Below are 18,576 nucleotides of genomic sequence, written 5' to 3' on the forward strand. Positions count from 1 at the left end.
TCAAGTCCTATAGGAGTGAGTTTGGTGGTCATGGATCAGGAGGGTAGGAAGGCTAAAGGAAGTCATGTTACCTAATTCAGTGCACAGTATTGTTAGATTCTAATTCTAGGTTCAGGAGGAAGCCTGAGAGACCATATACTTCCTCTTTGTTCTTCCTTAATGATCAGAGTTCCTTGAATAGAGGACCCTCAATTAGTCAAGCTGTCATTAGCACTCTTAACAGATGCAAAGCTTTACTTGAAGCTGTTGTTACATAAAAAGCAGTGCAGGTCTTGACAATTCCTTGCATTCAGCCCTCTTCTCCTATTCATGTTTCCTAGATTAGGTCTTAGGCATCTGTGCTGTTTGACAGTGATGAAGTTTATCTGATAAACATAAGGCTTTTTTGTTTAAGAAAGACTCCAGAAGTGAATGAACATGGGATCAAACTAGTCCCTCTGAATGTGGTTGACAGTTGGGGCAGACTGAGGAGCCACTGACAGTGGCACTGGGATTTGTCTCTACTGCATGTGCTGTTTTGGGGGGATCCTATTCTCTTTGGATGTATACCTTGCTCAACCTAGATGGAGTAGGGAGGGCCGTGTACTTTCCACAGGGCAGGGTGCCTTGCCGTCTCTTAGGATTGGAAGGGTGGGGTAGGAGGGTGTGTGGAGGGAGTGGGAGGAGGGGAGGGAGTGGTAATTTGGATTGGTATTTTTTAAAGTAATAAAATAAAATAAAAAGAGAAGGAAAGACTCCAGAAATGAGGATGGAATGAGTTTAAATCATGTGTATTGACTGCCTTCAGCTGGCTTTGTGGACATAGAAGGCTCTCATGCATGCACAGGCATGTGGAAACCTTGAGCCACTATGCATGCCATCCACACTTCTTCTGGAGCCTAAATACTCAACTGCATTTATCTCTGTGTTGGTTTTTTTTAATTAATTCATTAATCTATGTGTGCATGATCTATGATGGGGATTTCAGAGGACAACTTCCTGGACTCAGTTTTCCCCTCCATCTTTACATGGGTTCCAAAGCTCAAGTCAGCAGGCATGCCATCAAGTGCTCTAAGACCCTGAGCCATCTCACAAGCTCTGGACATTACTTTTGTTTAGAGTGAGACACTCAGGTGCTGCAGCCCCTCATTTGGACATTGTGACACTCAGGTACAGTATGTGCTTCCTGTGCACTGGCCACACCTACTCCTGTCACTCATATGTACTCTGAGCTGTTAGGCTCTCCTTCGGGAGGTGCATAAAAGACAACAGACATGCTCGTGTCCACCCAAACTTCTTATTCATCCAAGTGTGTCATGCACTCACATGCATTCCTTCCTTATTTGCACAAGTGAGCATCCCGAGGTTCAGAGAAAATCGAGGACTATCTGCCTCCTCAATGATGTTACATGCTCTCAGAAGGAGTTCCTTCACAGCCTTTGTTCACCTTAATGTAATAGTCCTGGCTTTGTATCTTACCCAAATCATGCTTCGTAATCCAGTGTCCTTGGATGGATAGTCTAACCAGGGGGTTGAAGTCTGTGCTACTCTGTTTACGTAAAGCGTGTGGCATTATGTTTAAAGGTGAGGGGTTTGAGATCATGATAGGGAAAACCACAGAGACAGCTGACCCAAGTTAATGGGAGCTCACAGACTCTGGACTGACAGCTGGGAAACCTGCATTGGACCATACTAGGCCCTCTAAAAGTGAGTGACTGTTATGTGTCTTGATCTGTTGGGGGGGGGGGCTGGCAATGGGACCAGGACTTATCCTGGGTGCATGAACTGGCTTTTTGGAGCCCATTCCCTATGGTGGAATACCTTATTCAGCCTTGATTCGGGGGGAGGGGCTTGGTCCTGCCTCCACTTGGTATGCCAGACTTCATTGACTCCCAGGCAAGGTCTTACCCCCTCTGAGGAATGGATTGGGGGTAAGACGGGGGAGGTGGGGAGACAGGAGAAGGGGAGGGAGGAGGGACTGGGGTTGGTATGTAAAATGAAAAAAACTTAAATAAAAAAGAAAAAACAATGGGTACACTTTACAATCGCCTCATTGATGCACATAATTTTTTTCATAATCTGGTCAATTGGTCTTCTGTCTTAGATCATACAACTCAGAATGTAATAAAATCCTTCTAGAAGGTGTTTCCTCAAGAGAAGGGTACATTGAGCATTCCAGGGATAAGGGCTTTTTTTTTTTAATCCAATTCACAAACTTTTGAGTAACTTTCACAAAAAGAATCTATATACTTGGCATATGGTTGATATTCAATAGAGGCTGTCATCTCTATGCACACACTGGCACCTCCTTATAGTCCTAGTTGAAGGGGGTGGTATGAGATTACTTGGCAGACTCTCCTAGGAGTCACTCTTTACCCAGATTAGAGTTTCGGCATCCATCCAGATCTGGCTGCATGCTTGCTTTCAACTTTAATTCAATTCACTTTGATTCATTTCAACAAATGTTCATTGATCACTTGCTTAGAGTCAGACACGCTCGTGGACACTGTGTGTGTGTGTGTGTGTGTAACAGGGGAGAGCATAGAGTGATTCAGAGATAACTAAGTTACACTTTTGTCTAGGATACAATGGAGCCAGCAAGGCACATGTCCCATCTTATGCTTTTGGAAAAATCAAGCGGACAATGATGAATGAGTCAGAATTAACTCATTCTGGACCGGTTTCACAGAGTAAATATAAGAAAGACATCAGTATTATTGGAAGTCTTTTATAGGCAGAGGTGGTTAGCATTGGTGGGTGTTTCAAATAGAGGACGGTCAAGCTGGTGATGGAGAGGGTCAGTCGTAGGATGCTATGTAGTATCTGGAGCTGTTGGGATTAGTGGGGACCATGAGATGATCACCAAGAGGAAAGCGGAGACCAAGCATAAAACACCTCAACTGTCAGTATGAGGTGCTTAGGCTGTATAATTTGGACAAAAGAAAAACTATAAAAGTGCTTGAAGAGAGATGGTATTATATGACTGGAAGCAAAATGGATAGATAGACAGAATAAACAAATGAATTGAGGGCAAAAGAAAATCAGCTAAGCCTAGGTGGAAGGTGGAAAAATGCCTGGCCTAGGCATCAGCAATGGGAAGAAGTAAAGGAGCCTGGGGCAAGCATGACACTGCTGATTCCCAGGCCACAGAGCTTGTGGGTTGAGGCGAAGAGTGAGCTCTATGTAGGTAAAACCTGAGAATGTGCTGGATTAGGATCTGGGTACCTGTCAGATAGTGATAGTATCCTTCAAGAGGGTAAACCACCAGCAAGGGGCATCAGGTTTATTCAGATTGGTGCAGAGATGGACTTTGGATGTGTCTTGTGTGAACTAGTATCGATAGCTTTGCTTAGAGATAAATTTCTACAAAATAGTGGGTTTGAAAGTCTGAAAGTAGAATAAATTTTTGGTTTGGTTTGGTTTGGGTTTTTTTAGTTTTTTTATATTTATTGAGCTCTACATTTTTCTCTGCTCCCCTTCCTGCCTCTCCCCTCCCCTTTCAACCCTCCCCCAAGGTCCCCATGCTCCCAATTTACTCAGGAGATCTTGATATTTTTCTACTTTCTACTTCCCATGTAAATTAGATCTATGTAAGCCTCTCTTAGTGTCCTCATTGTTGTCTAAGTTCTCTGGGATTGTGGTTTTTAGGCTGGTTTTATTTGCTTTATGTTTAAAACCCACCTATGAGTGAGTACAACAAAGAGAAGGGAAATCAGTCTGTTCACAGCGGAGCTCTACAAACATAGCGAATGCTAGTGAGCTTATCTGTCTGCAGACTGACTCATACACCTCTCACCTTTCTTTTCTAGTGTTTACCAGCTGGTGGTCAAGGAGGAGCGACTTCAGAAATCCCGGAGAGCAGCTGACATCATCGAGTGTTTCTCTGTACCTGTGAGCTACCGGAATGCCTCCAACCTTGATTCTCTACACTACTTTGCTGCCGAGTTGAAGCCCTCCAACCTGCCTGTCACCCAGCCATTTACAGTAGGAGACAACAAGACGTACAATGGCTACTGGAACCCTCCCCTCTCCCCATTGAAGAGCTACAGCATCTACTTCCAGGCACTCAGCAAAGCAAATGGAGTAAGTAGGTCATTACTTGCTTGGTTTAGATTCCCCTTCTCAAGTGTGAAGTCTGTGAGACTTTTCAGCAGGGTTTAATAATAAACTGAGGCCCGTGAGCCAAGTTCAGCCCTCATGTCTTTTAAGATTTGAAATAAGGTTGATTTTTTTTATTGCTTTATTTTTTTGTTTGTTCAATTTTTGGCTTTGGTTTTATTTTTAGTGGTGCTTTCACTCTTAGTTTGCATACTACTGATAGTGATGTTGATGCTTAAGAGAGAAGTTGGGGAGCTGCAGTAGACACTGTATACGGATTACAAGGTCTAAAACATTTATTTGTATGGCTTCTATGGAAACTGTAAACTTGTATTAGAGTATGGGAAAGGCGCTACATTGAAAATATCATGAAGCTGAGCTGTGATTCCTTTATCTGTAGTACTGATGCCTGTCAGTGTCTGGGTGCAGAAGGAATGTGTTCCAGTTCACCTTTGGAATTACTCCTCTTATCATGGCCATGAGTCACATTCAAAAAATTTTCTATCTTAAAAACAAAGTAACTGTTTTGGTATCAAGTGTTTCCTTGGCCTGGTAGCTGTATCAATCAACGTCACACATTCACAAGGCTGGAAAAATCATAAAGGCCATCCATCACCTTTCCATTCATCCCGCACCTACCCTTGCATACAGTTACCGTTACCACGTTACAGTCAGCGTTTGTCAGTGCTTAGCTGTGAATGCCTGCAGTGGCAGAGAACTTACTTTGCTGATTTGGGAGTGGCAAAGTGGGAACTGCGACTCTAAGAGCTTTGTAATGTAATTATTTAATATTTCTCTGATGGTAGCTTCTCAGTGTTCTTCAGTTATACATTTTAGGGGTTCATAGAGCCAATACAATCACCTGTAGGGCGTTTGTTTCTATTGCATTCAATCTTTCCCGCCACCCACTTACTCATGAATCATAGCCCTCTGCTCACCTTGTCTGCTAATACTTCTTATAAGTTAGTATTTTCCCATTCAGAGCTTTCATGGACATATTCCAGGTTTTCATAATTTATTTGTAAAGCCTATGATGGCCACTATCATGTGCAAATCCTCCTGGTTCATGTTATGGTTAGTGTGTGCCCTCCAAGAGATTATAGATATATGGGGACGCCTGAAGTACACTACATCATGTACTCTTTCTGCAGAAGTGACAGTTCACTGCAGATAAGGACTGAGACCAAAACAAGATTGGTGGCATGTACACAGAACAGTTTAGTCTGTCAGTGGCAATCACTGCCTAGGGAGGGAAAAAAAAAACAAACCCTGGACTGAGGAACTAATTAACATTTAGAGTGTCCGCATGCCCATTTAAATTCCACTTTGATATTTCAGTTCTGCATTTATTACTGGTTCAAGAAACACTCCTCACTGAGAGTGTAAGGCTACAAAGAGAAGCTGCCAGACTGCCTTCTACCTGTCCATCTGGTCCCCACTCTGCACGAGGCACTCTGATGTATTGAACATGAAGACATAAATATGGACCAAAGCATCTGGGGGCCCATCTTGCTTTCAGATCTCGGATAAGATGTGGCTTTCTTGGTTCTCAGCACGTAGTGGGAAATAGGTTTGTTTCCTGTCTGCTGATGAGGGTGAGATGCCCGTGCCCCAGTCTCAGATTACCATATCCTACCCACATACTGCTCAGAGAGCTAGCAACACCCCGAGACGACTGGAGACTAACTATCCCAGGTGTTTTTCTAACCCAGGAATGATTGGCTGTGAAAGGGATATCAGGTGCCACGGAACATCCAGTGGATGGTTTTCTTCCCAAATATTACAGCATAGCCCCTGCTCTGGGAGACACAGGGTTTTGATACATAGAGAAACCAAGTCAGGTGCTCAAGCTGCCTTTGCCCTAGAGGCAGTTCCAAGAAGATGAAGGCCTGAATTACCTGTGCCTTCCATTCCACATCATCTGCTCTACCATTGTGGAATTTTAATTTCTAGCCAAGATATATAGCAGGAGGAGAATTGGATGAATACTTATGCAAGATTGTCTGAGGGTGCAGTTTGACTCATAAAAAAAAAACAGAGAAAGGAAAAGCAGTGAGAGGTGGGCACTCAGACTGAATTTTTTCTGGTAAAAGAAATGCACACATTGCTTAAAATTACTATCTTTACTATTAAGTTGTATAGGAAAAATGAGCAAAAAGGTCATAGGAGCATAACAGCTATTCCCACTCTAACAAACCTCTGTTTGGCTCCTTTCCTACTTTGTGTATCATAGAGGCCAGGAAACAATGCCATTAAACCAGGAGGGCTTTGGAGAGTGATCAACCACAACCTCCAAACAGCCACATTCATTGTTCTTGAGCAGGTACATCAAAAGGACTGCTCCTTGCCCTGCTTCTAATAAATCATTCAAAGAACAATTGACTAGCAATGAATCAAAACAAAGAAACCACGAATAGAGAAGGATGGAATAAAAGACCCACAATGAGCAGGAAACTAATTAGGCACCGCATTAATACTAAATAATCATTCCAAATACTCCACAAAACAGAAGGTTAATGTGAAAAAGCAATTACTTAAGGAGGAGATGCACAATGTAAAAATTAACAATTGTGATTTGGATCCAAAATTCACTGTAATGTTAGCAAGAAACTAGAAAAGGGTTGGAGACTGAAATATGTGAGCAAAACTCTCTAATTTTCTCAGGTAAGACAAAAGCAAATAAATAACCACTGTTTTACTCTGGATGCTGGCAAGTTTTGAAGCATACAGATGGCCTTCTGATAATAGAAAATAGAATAATAACAAAATATAAAGAAGCACAGGAATGACAAAAGAAATTATAAAGAAACATGAAAATCAGCAACTTGGATGGAAGAAGAAAACAGACTTCATGATGTGAAGAGGAAGTAACATTATTCCTTGGTAAAAGGAGACAATGGCTTTGATGTAGTAAAAACAGAACTCAGTAAACCTGCATCATTGCAATATTTAAAGCAAAGGATGTGCCAATGCCCTTTGAAACTAAAGCAAATTGGGAGGGGGCATGACCAGGCACTTATTTCAGAATGGGTGTGGGCCAGGTTGAATAATTTACTACCAGTCAATTTTATTCCTCAGTATCTTACCTACTAGCTTTGTTCAGGATAAGGTGAGGGAATTTAGAATCCAAGAATCTCCATTCTGTGAATATTAGGATAGTTTATCAGCTTAGTAGATGATGGCGAATTCAGCCTTTGAAGTCAGAATGCCTGCATACAAAACCCTGGTGGCTGTATGACTTTAATTAAGCCATTAAACACATTAGATACGGTTCATTAATTAAAAGAACATCTATCAAGCACACACTATTTGTCACAAAGGCAGAAGAGAAAGTTCAGGGAAACTGCAGTGAGCAGCCAGAACACTGCCTACATGATGTTTACATTCTAATGAGGAAGAAGGCAGAGTAAAGAAGGGAAATGACGTATCAGATGATGAATTACTGGTCTTAGTAGTGGGGGTTCATTCATCAAGTGCTGACTGATGATAGAGACAGTCTGTAAGTCTTCTAGGGTTTACGAGTGGGGTATGCTTTCCCAGAACCAGCATGCTATAGAAACTTTGAGCATGGCAATGCACAAGACGGTTTTCAGAGCCCCTTCGGGTGTTTGCACGAAATTTGAGTTATCCTCTAGTCCTTCAGTTGAAATTTTGCCTGATTAGTGATCTTGTGTTTGCCTGCTGATGTGTTCTTAATAATAAAAAGCATTTAAGGTTACATCACCCTAGTCTGAATTCCCATTTGTTGAGGATAACAACAAATTGTGGTTCTCAGGCATTTCATCATGGAATGGCAGCGCCTAGGTTTCTTCTCAGTCAATCCACACTATAACCATATGTTTTAGATATAGCTATATTGACACTTTGGACTTGGATAGAGTTTGAAGTGTCGTATAATCTAGACCAGAGGAAGACAAGATGGAGGAAATATCCAATGAAGCAATCTCCGCAGGGCGTCCCCGTGATTACTGCAATTCTATGGAATGAAAGTTGGTTGATTCCTTCAGGGCGCAAGTAAAATGATTAAAACTTTTTTCTTACATAAAGACCAGCTATTTCTTCCTACCTCTTATCTCCTAGTCTCTTTCATTGCCTTGAACAAATCAAATCTTTTTCTATCAACCTTTCAGAGGAAATAATGAGTAGTACCCAGTACCTGCCCTTGGCCTTGGTGTGTGACTTGCAGCTCCTCTGATCCTTCCATGTCTTTCCTCACAGTTTCTCTAGTATCTGACGTTAGGCTTCTTGCTTCCAAAGACTTCTTTTAAAATAAAAAATAAAAAAAGGTTTCCCAAACCAATACAGTGTCTCAATATATTTTAACCACTTCTGACTTGAACATTTCTATGAAGTTATCAAATATTTCAAGATATACTTCTCACTTTGAAGCCTTGATACAGGCTGAATCTCTCTGTTACTCTCTGTACAACCTCTTGATTTTAGGCTTAAGTTTCAATCTCCAGTCCTCTGCGAACTGCTCAGTCAGGTCACCTAGAAGCCCACACTAGTATTAACAGGTTAGCACCTTAATTTCTTTGCTAACACTGGATCCTTTAAATTTACATACATTGGTGTATGTTGCATGCCTTTCCCAGTATACTGAGAGCACACAGAGTGAGGAACTCTTCTCAGCTCTTGTTCCCATGCTGCTACCTTTTCTGTCTTATTCAGTTGTTCTAATGTTTGGGATTTTGTTTGGATTTTTTGTACTGTGTTTCCCATGCTGTGTTCAATCTTAAACCTAGAGTAGGCACTCCAAGACATTTAATTAGTTGATTAGCTAATACAGTATGAATTATTTCTTAATGTAAGCGAGTCTCAGTTTCCTCATTATTCCTCATTTACTAGTTGAATTGGTAATTCATGCTTAATAGTCATTTCATGGGATGCCAAAGGAAAAAAAGATCTTGAAAAGTTAAAGACATTTAAGGTTATGTTACCATAGTCTGAATTTCCATTTGTCGTAGAGCAAGAGTTGAGATTCTGAGCCATTTCGTCATGGACAGATGAACCATAAAGGACCTTCCTTCCACTCTGGTAGTTAGACTTTCCACCCAGATGTCTCATTTCCCAAGCTCCAGGAGCCTGGACAGCCTTGATTTTCTCCAGCCCCTCATAACAGCACCCAGAGTGGCTGGCTCAGTGATAAACAGCGGGTGGGTAACGGTTTCATTGTTCCTTTCTCTCACTTTCTCAGAACAGCACTGCTGAATCTCTGGTTCTCTGCATCCCCACCACCATTATCTGTGATTGTGAAGTTGAAAGGACCATAATTAAGGGTTGGATGCAAAACAAATGTGGCAAATTCATGCAAATATCTATTAGAAACCCTGTTGTGTTGGGCGATGCTGGTGTGTTTGTTCTGTTTACTTAGAGAAAACGCTTTCCTTGCCATATCCTTTCCGTCTTGGAGGGTGCATTTAACCTGGCTGATGCCTTTGCAGAATGCTGAGCTAAATAAGAAAAGCAGGAGGCAAGAGAATACTTGTTCTCTTTTCTTCTTCTTCCAGCTCTTGAACTCAATTGCCTCTTGAGAACAGTGGGAAGCCAGATGCTATGTTGAATGGATCACCATGTTTGTGATATAATCACATAATAATAGTTAGGATCATCTAGGTAGGGCTGGGTTAGGGGACAATTCTATGCCTCTGAATGAATTGGAAAAGATTGTATTTAGTTCTACCCAAGCACTGTGGAAAGAACGATTGCATGTGGATGTGTTTTTGAGACTTAGTGGGATAGACGGCACTGAGTGTTGAACATCAGATTTGGCTTTGAATTATGGTTCTTCTTAGCAGACATATTGCATGGTTAATGATCTCCATCGTGAAAGTTTGGTGGAGAGGAAACGATACAATGTGCATTTAAAGCCCCATGTTGCATCACAGTTGTAGCATTTATTCTTTTCCCTTTTGCATATTTTTTTCTGTCCCGAGGGAGGGGTGGGTAGAACATCTTCCTCTGTTATATCCCAGTCTCTCCTATACATAGCAGTGTAACCCTTCATAACTCCAGGCAAGCCCTGGACTCTTGTCTACATCCAGCCACTCCTCTGGACTAATATATGATCTGCACCAGATTTCATTCTCATTTTAAATTCTTTCTTGGTTCATGATTTCCAGCCTGACATCTAACCCATTGAATAGTTTACTTATTCTTTTTTGTTTGTTTTCTACCTCATATTCTGATTCTTTTGTTAGCGATTATCAACATGACCCTTTTATGAGCAAGACCCATGTTCAAATAGGTTAGAGTTGAGACCCGTATGATGCCAATATGGCAGTGTATTGAATATCCTGTTAGGCTGTTTATATAGAAACATCTATGTTAATTAAGGTTAAGTAATAGTTCTATAATATTGAGCAATAAAATCTCAGTGGATTACAGAAAACATACTTTGCAGTTCTGATTCTTATGTGAAATGAGCCACAAAGAGGTCAGAGAAATGGCTCAGTGTCTAAGAGCACCAGCTGCTGTTGCATAGGACTCTAGTTCAGTCCCATATACTCTCATGGTTCCACACAGACATCTGTAACTCCAATAACAGGGGACTTGATACCCTCTTCTGACTTCCATGGACATTGTTCAAATGTGTTACCCATACACTTGTGCAATCAAAGATTCATATGCATAAAATAAAAATAATTAAATCGTTGAAAGTGTATCAGCAAAAGAGATCTGCTTTTCACAGGTACTCATGGGCTCAGGATGGTGGGTTGTCTATCTCAATACAAGGATGTATAGGCATTGCCTCTAGAAGTTTCCACGCAGAATGACACATAGAACTTTGATAAATAATTGAGTGATCACATGATCACACATAACTTCAAAAATAATGAGCCAGTGTTTGTTTAGTATGTGCCTGGAAGGAGATTGGAGTATGTGAGGTTATCCATTGTGACTTTTATACATTCCAATAACGTCTAAGCTTTGCCCACAAATTTTCGTTTACCTGGGCCCACTCTTAGAGCTGCTGGCTGTTTAGTTACTCTGATAAATACTGAGTGAGAACTTCCCATTATCAAGTGCCTGCCATGCCTCAGATGTGAACTAAAATGATTGCACTTCTACCACATCCTCACTGGATCTCACAAAGTAGCTCTATATCTGTGGATGGATGATGGGTGGATGGATGGATGGATGGATGGATGGATGGATGATGGCTGGCTGGATGGATGATGGGTGGATAGATTGCCAGAATATTCCCCTGGAATCACGCCTTCAATGATTTAATCCTAAGAAGAAATCTTGGCTTCAGCTTTCCCCCCCTCTCCTCCTTGGAGATCTGGTGAAGGAATACCTGGCTCTCACTGTGCATAGTCCCACTCTGAAAAGTAGTAGTTCTTCCCAATGTTATCATCTAGTGCCATTGAGAGGTCTCAGGTGACCTTTGGTGATCTGTCCCACGCACCAGTGACCGAGCCAAGAAACAGAAAGCTTGAACTAAAGACCCCATAACAATCCTTTTGTTGACATGTTGCCATATTTCAATATAAGGAACATATTTCTGATATTATCAACTCTGCAGCAGCCCTTTGGAAGTTAAATGGGTACCAAACTGGACATTTGGAATCTAGATTTATTGCAGCAAACTGGAAATGATCCATCTGATAAGTGCCCCTGCCTGGCACATGTCTGTCTCTAGAGTCAAGTCTTCAATCCCAGTTTGCCTGCCTATGTCTCCTACTAGGTCTGAGTGGATTCTGTTTACTGGGGCTTCCCCTCCCTCTCAGGCATCTCTACCCCCATGATTCCCTTCTGTCCTTTGCATTTTATCACATGCTCTTAAGAACTCTCAACTTCTGTTAGTGCCCTTCTGGGGGCTCCAATGTCTCTCCTAAGGTAAGAAGAAAATTCCCTTAGTGTCACCTTGTACAAATACCAAGATGAGTTCTCCCAGGTTGCTAATTTATTTTCACATTCACTTACAGTTCATACAGATTTTATTATCATGGTATGAGGCCCGAGGGAGCAAGAACTTTTTCTTTCCCATGGAAATATACTTTAAATTCATTTGGAGATGGAGATGAAGGTTACCCAAATGTTGACAGCTGATAATCTTGTCAGCTGTGCCTCCAGGCTTCAATGTTCAGACCCAACATCCAGTATATCTCATGGAAACCGCAGTCAAATCTTCCATGTTGTAAGGTCTATACTTCCACTGGGTCCTCCAAAGTAAGTGAATTGGGAAACGTGATCTAATTGCCCCTTAATGATTAAAAAGTAGTAAACGTTTTGGACTTGGAGAAATGAATCCTTGCATTTAAGAACTTGAATACAAGTTGTGCAAGACTATAACTTGGTTGTATCATTTATAATCTACAGGAGTGAGAGCTTAAATGGCAAAACTGGGTCTTCTCATCTGTCAAATTGGATGATATGTACCCTCCTCAACTTATATTGATTCATGCAAGAAATATCATTAGGTGATAATTCTTTCTGAACACCCAAGGGCCTATCAAATCAAGATACAAATACCAATTTGAAAATATAAATATTCAGTATATGTGTAGGTTGGGTGATTCACTATGCATCCATATAAAATGAATGTTTAAGGACTCTCAAGATGGCTTAGTGGATAATGGTGCCCGATACCAAAAATGATGAGCTAGGTACATTCTACATGATGTACAAAGTAAAATAGATTAAAATGTAAGTAAGTGGATGTTTTTATGTGTGTGTGTGTGTATAAATGCATGCATGTATGTATGTATAAATGAGTTCGTATATATTCATATTGCTAGAAACTTTAAATTAGCTTAGGAATCTTATAACAGAGAAAGAAAGTCTTTGAGTCAAAAGTCTAGTGTAGAAGTTAATGAGTAATCTTTAACACTTGAGCTCATAGGAAACCAGGGTAAAAAGGATTATGCTGCAGGCTTACATAGTTTCTCTTATTTGATAGAAGCAAGGATGCATGTTTTTCATAAAATGCATTATGGGAAATTTTCACATATATGCCTACGTAAAAGATCAGGAGGATACACTGCTTGGTATCTTAAGACTCCCCCTACACACATACTCAGACACTCAATTAGTCTTTTCTATATCAATTCTGTGAAGTCTGAGGTTACACGATTAGAATTTAATGGAGCCATTTGCACTCAAAGATTCTGTTTCTTGTGCTATAAAATGGTATTCATTCTACTAATTAATGCTATTAAATAAGATTAATGGATTTCCAGGTTTGTCTCTTTTCAGCGTTTTTGATGAGCATTCTAAGCATGGGCTTGCATAGATTGTCCAAGATCAGCTATGCAACTTTAGGAAATAACAAATACTCTCCAAGTGTCTTGAATAGAAACTGTTGTTGCTCCTAGTGTCAGCTTGTTGTAAGAAGACACTTTTTGGTTCCCAGCTGCTCAGACTGATGAAATAATCACAGAAACTATATTATTTAAAACACTGCTTGGGCCATTACCTCTAGCTTCTTATTAGCTAACTCTTACATATTAATTTAACTTATTTCTATTAATCTGTGTATCGCCATGTGGCTGTGGCTTACTGGCTAAAGTTGCAATGTCCATCTCTGGCAGGGCTACATGCCTTCTCACTGACTCTGCCTCCTTTCTCCCAGCCTTCAGTTTAGTTTACCCCACCTAGCTCTGTTCCCCTATAGCTCTGCTATAGGCCCAAAGCAGTTCCTTTATTCACCAATGGTATTCACAACAAAAAGAGGGCAATCCTACATCATCAGCTCTATGCGAATTTTATAGATCTTAAACAAGATACATGAAGAATGGTGTTGGTGTTTGGCAAACAATGGATTACTGTTAGATGTAATTATTAGACTGCCACAAATGTCATGTGAAGGACAGAGGGTAGAGGTGCACTAACAAAAGACTAAACAAAATCTGTAGGAATGTTCAGTTTTAAAATTCATCAATCAAATTTGATTAGACCATTGGCATGATTCAGAGATGGGAGAGCATCTAGGAAGAATAAACAGAATCAGGTGGGGCCAGAAAGTACAAAGACACCATATGGACGAAAGACTTAAGGAAAAGAAAGAAGAGAGATTGCAAAGGAAAGATAATTTGCTGTATTAGAATGGAGGCTGGGGATAAAGGCCCTGCAGGCCCTTCTGGAGGCTGAACATTTTATATCATGGCTCTCACCTTTGCAAACTCCAAATTTAATTTATTTGGTGGCAAAATAAGAAAGATTGAAATGAAATAAACCTGTAAGAGACTAGGCAAAACAACAGATAGTAAGTAGGGTTTTTTTTTTTTTTGTCAAGTTTGTGGTTAGTCTTTGAGAATTTTACACAGTGTAATTTTGTCATATTCTTTCCTTTCCCCAACTCCTCCCAGATTCTGTCCTTCTCTTCTCACCCAAATTCGTGTTCTTTCTATATAAAAATGAGAAAAGAAAGATGAGGCAAGAGGGAGAACAGAAAATCGATGGAGTCCATTTTTGGCCACTTACTTCTGAGCAGGGGCCCCGCCTTGGATGTGATTGATATACCCAGGCTTACCCCTTTCAAGAAAATCTTCTGTGTGTTGTTGTAGTCTCTGTGAGTTCATATGGACATGTGCCCTGTTGTGCCTGGAAAACACCACTTTCTTCAAGTTGCCTATCACCACTGGCTCTTTAACTCACCTCTTCTTCCATATAAATCCTTAACCCTAGAGGAGAGGGGCATGACAAAGCATCCCATTTAGGCCAGAGCACCCCCAATTCTCTCAATTTCTGCATGTTGTCAGTTGTGGGTCTTTGTGTTAATTATCATCAATTGCAAGAAGCAGCTTCTCCAGTGAGGGTTGAGTGATGCATTGATCTATGGGTATAGCATGTCATTAGGAGTCATTTTATCCCTATGTTCACTTCGCAGATTTTTTTCATGATCTGTTGTTTTATCCTCTCCACACTTCATCCTCAGCCTCACATTGTTCAGTGATGTTCAGGCTGCACAAGGCTTTCCAAACCCCCTTTCATGTCCAGTCATTACCAAATCCTACCTGTGCTTTACTTTAGACTTCTCAGTAATCCTTGTTTTTTCAGCTCCAGTGCCACCATTGTGTCTCAGAAATCCTTCTGTCTCAACTGGAAAACTGACAAATCCCCATTTTTTAAAATCCCTACAACCATATTTTCTTACCTTAAAAACACCCTCCAACCATAGCGAGTACAAGTACTCTCATTTCACAGGAGCAAGGCAATGCATTCCAGAATCAAGAGATAAGCTGTTGTTTTGATATGACCCCATACAAAACTTCAGAATAGCCCATGCATTTAGTGTTCTCTTCACTCCAAGTCTTCACTCCCACAAAGTGTCTTTGTAGAGAAATGTTTCTGGGCCAAAGTCAAAAAGAGTCTCTTAAAGTTGCCCCAAGTCCCCCTTGCCACACTGTTTTTCTCTTTCTCCTAGTAGACATGGCCAGGCTTGCTCCCCTATGCTGTCTTAAAACACCTGCTGGCCCTGCAGTTAACATCCAAAACTAATGAGAAGCTGTACTAATAACAATTATCATAATAAATTGGCCTTTGATTACATCTGTCACCTGAGAATTTCGGAGGCTTTACAAACATCAATTAGTAATTAGAGCTCCCTAGATTGCTTTCCGAGAGAAGGGATCATTAAGGTCAAGCCCATGTGGTGCAGCGAATCATGACGGGCAGCTTCGGCTTAAGCAGCTTCAGATGTAGGGGTCTGCGGCTCTTGGTGAAAAGCTTAAGCCCTTCTCCATGATGCCCAGAGGAAACACGCTTCTGACATCACAATTAGGAGACAAATTTTGCAACCAATACAGATCCCTGAGTTCCTATTGCTGAGCAATGGGGAACTATGTACTATAGCCTGAGAAGGCAGTTTATAGACTGCCCAGTTCCTTTCTTGTGGGAGAAAAGCAAACAGATGCAATCTGTGGCTTCATTCCAGCTTCTCCCAACCCCACCCCATACACACATTTACTCTTTAAAGTGTGTTTTCCTCTGTCTTATAAAGGCTCCAGCTGTGTAAGGGGAGTTTGATGATGATGATGATGATGATGATGATGATGATGATGATGATGATGACGACGACCCAACAGCCGTTTACTAAGGGCTTTCTCTGAGTCGATGGGTGATGAATGGGATACAGCCCTGTCCTCAGGGAGCTCATAGTCCAGTAGAGAAGACAGCAATGAAAACAAATGTGTGCAATAAACTCTTCCAGGAACCACAGCATCAGAAGCCCCAGTACATGGCTTGGAGGTAGATGGGAAGATCTGGAGAAGAGCAGCCCTTGAATTGACTACTGAAGTCTAAGAGGCTATTTCCCAGGCAGGAAATGAGTTAGGAGAAGGATGTGAGAAATATTCAGATATGAACCAAAGTCCAAAGATGGAAGGACTCCCTGCTATGTTTGTGGAGATTTCGTGAGGTTGTTGGAGAGAAGGCAAGAGGCAGAGACTAGACATAGGGGCCTGAGGACAACATGGTGCATTGTGGGATCGTAAGTAAAATCTGTGTCCCTTAGAGGGAGTGCTAAGAAGGAACTGAAGGAGACAGTGGCCATGCCTGTGTACGGCAGGGCACGTGGAGTGGAAATTTCCGGATTCTGTCTGGGAAACCATGGAGAGTTTTAAACAGAATGGTGTCACTTAGGTCATCATCACTCTTCCCTGTCACTCACACATGTGGACATGGAAGTTAGGCTATTTTTAAATTGTGAACTTTGCTGTAATAAAGAAATGTGAACACACCTACACACACATACATTTGTGAGAGAGAGAGAGGATATTTCTCCAATGTGAGCATGTGTGCATGCATGTGTGCTGGAAGCATCTCATCCAAGTAAGTTGCCAGGAAATAGATGATCAGTTCCAATGTTCTAATGATTGACTGCTATGTAGCTTGTTGCTAAATCTTCTTCCCTATGGGCTGAATGAATCAATTATTGTTTTCCCTTTTCTGTCTGTCTGTCTCTCATCTCTTTCTGTGTGTCTTCCTCTTTCTCTCTCTCTTTCTGCCTCTGTCTCTCCCTCTCTGGATGTGTGCATATATGTTTGTCTATGTGTGCATACATACTTGTGTACAGAAACTATGTACATCTGTACAAGTGTGTGTTACGATGACTGGTCTCCATTGTCAGCTTGACACATCTGAGCAGAGACAATCTCAATTTGAGAATGGCCTGTGAAGCATTTTCTTAATTGCCAATGCATGTAGCAGGGCCCAGCCCACTGTGGGTGGTGCAATCCCTAAGTAGATGGGCCTGGACAGTAGGAAAAAGGTGGCTGAATATGAGCCTAGCAACAGGCCAATAAGCAGCATTCCTCATGGTCTCTGCTTCAGCTCCTGCCTCCAGGTTCCTACTTTGAGTTCATTGGACTTCCCTCCATGATAGTCTGTAAGCTTTAAGCTAAACAAACCCTCTCCCCAGTAGGTGCCATTTTACGATCATGTTTATCACAGTGATGGAAGGAAGCATAGAACACATGTCTGAGTCTAAGGTTGAAGTCCAGTATCTTCCTCAGTCACTTTGCACTGCATGTATTGAGTCAGTGAGAACCTGGAGCTTGCTGACTGGGACTAGTCTAGCTAATTTGATCTAAAAATCCCGTTCTCTTCTTCTCAGGCTCTTGGGTTACAAGTGGCCTGCCACGCTTGCCTGGCTTCTATTCTGGTTTTAGAGATCTGAACTTCAACTGTCGTTCTTGGAAAATAAACACATTATCCACGGAGCCATCTCTCTGCCCTCAGTGGCCATTTTTTCCATCATCCTATAGGACAGTTTCTGGTCGCTTGTCAAAAGTTCACAGGGTCTAATTTTCATATCTACCAAATTTTATATAAAAATGTTTATCAATACAGCACTAACTTACCTTTTTTTAAGCTACAAACTAAATTGATGTAATCTGTGTCTGAGACATTTTTAAATACTTGGAGTTGCTTGTTTATATCGTTTGCCCGGCTTCCGAGTGTTTGCACCTTTTCTCAATCAGTTTCCAAGTTATTTATACAGCGCAGATATGAACTCTTCCTCTGGGTGATGTTGCAAATTTCTCAGTTTGTTACTCATCTTTTGACTCGACTCAAAGTGTTTTTGTCACAACAAATAAAATTCAGTCCAATACATCATTTTGATTTTTTTTTTCTAGCATTCAGCACTGAGCCAGAGGTAAAACATCCTTTCATATCCAGACTCAAACGAACCCACCTGTGCTTGCTTCTAAGTCTTATATGGATTTTTGTTACTGTTCAGATTTTTGATGACCGGTGCTTATTTTGGGGAACTATGTAAAGTTACTATCAGTTACTTTTCTCATTAGTGTGAAAAAAAACATCTGACAAGAAACAGATTAAGGGAAGAACTATTTATCTGGGCTTTTGGATTAAAGGGATACAGTACAGGATGGAAAATAATGCCTGCAGGGTGTAGTAACAACTGTCGATGACCTTGTAGCCACCTTAAGAAACAGACTTTGTGTCTTCTGTAATGATCTCCACCTGTTGCAAAGAGACGTTTACTCGATGGGGGAGGAGATAGGGAGGGACTAGAATCATCTATGGGTA

The 18,576-nt window shown here is 41.1% G+C and overlaps 1 protein-coding gene across 13 annotated transcripts in view; it reads left to right on the forward strand.

The window, feature by feature from the left end:
• Ptprt (protein tyrosine phosphatase receptor type T) overlaps positions 1–18,576 on the forward strand; it is a 1,081,821-nt gene that overhangs the window by 847,820 nt on the left and 215,425 nt on the right. For all 13 annotated transcript variants that reach the window (XR_005976047.1, XM_041670836.1, XM_041670844.1 and 10 more), the window contains exon 12: positions 3,789–4,062. Coding sequence is in view for 12 of the 13 variants with exons in the window: in XM_041670836.1 (XP_041526770.1) it covers positions 3,789–4,062 (274 nt within the window). In the remaining variant the exon portion in view is untranslated. The remainder of the gene's footprint in view (positions 1–3,788; positions 4,063–18,576) is intronic.

Source organism: Microtus oregoni, unplaced genomic scaffold, assembly GCF_018167655.1.
Source record: "Microtus oregoni isolate MIOR12 unplaced genomic scaffold, Mior012 000020F_ref0000438, whole genome shotgun sequence".
NCBI lineage: Eukaryota > Metazoa > Chordata > Mammalia > Rodentia > Cricetidae > Microtus > Microtus oregoni.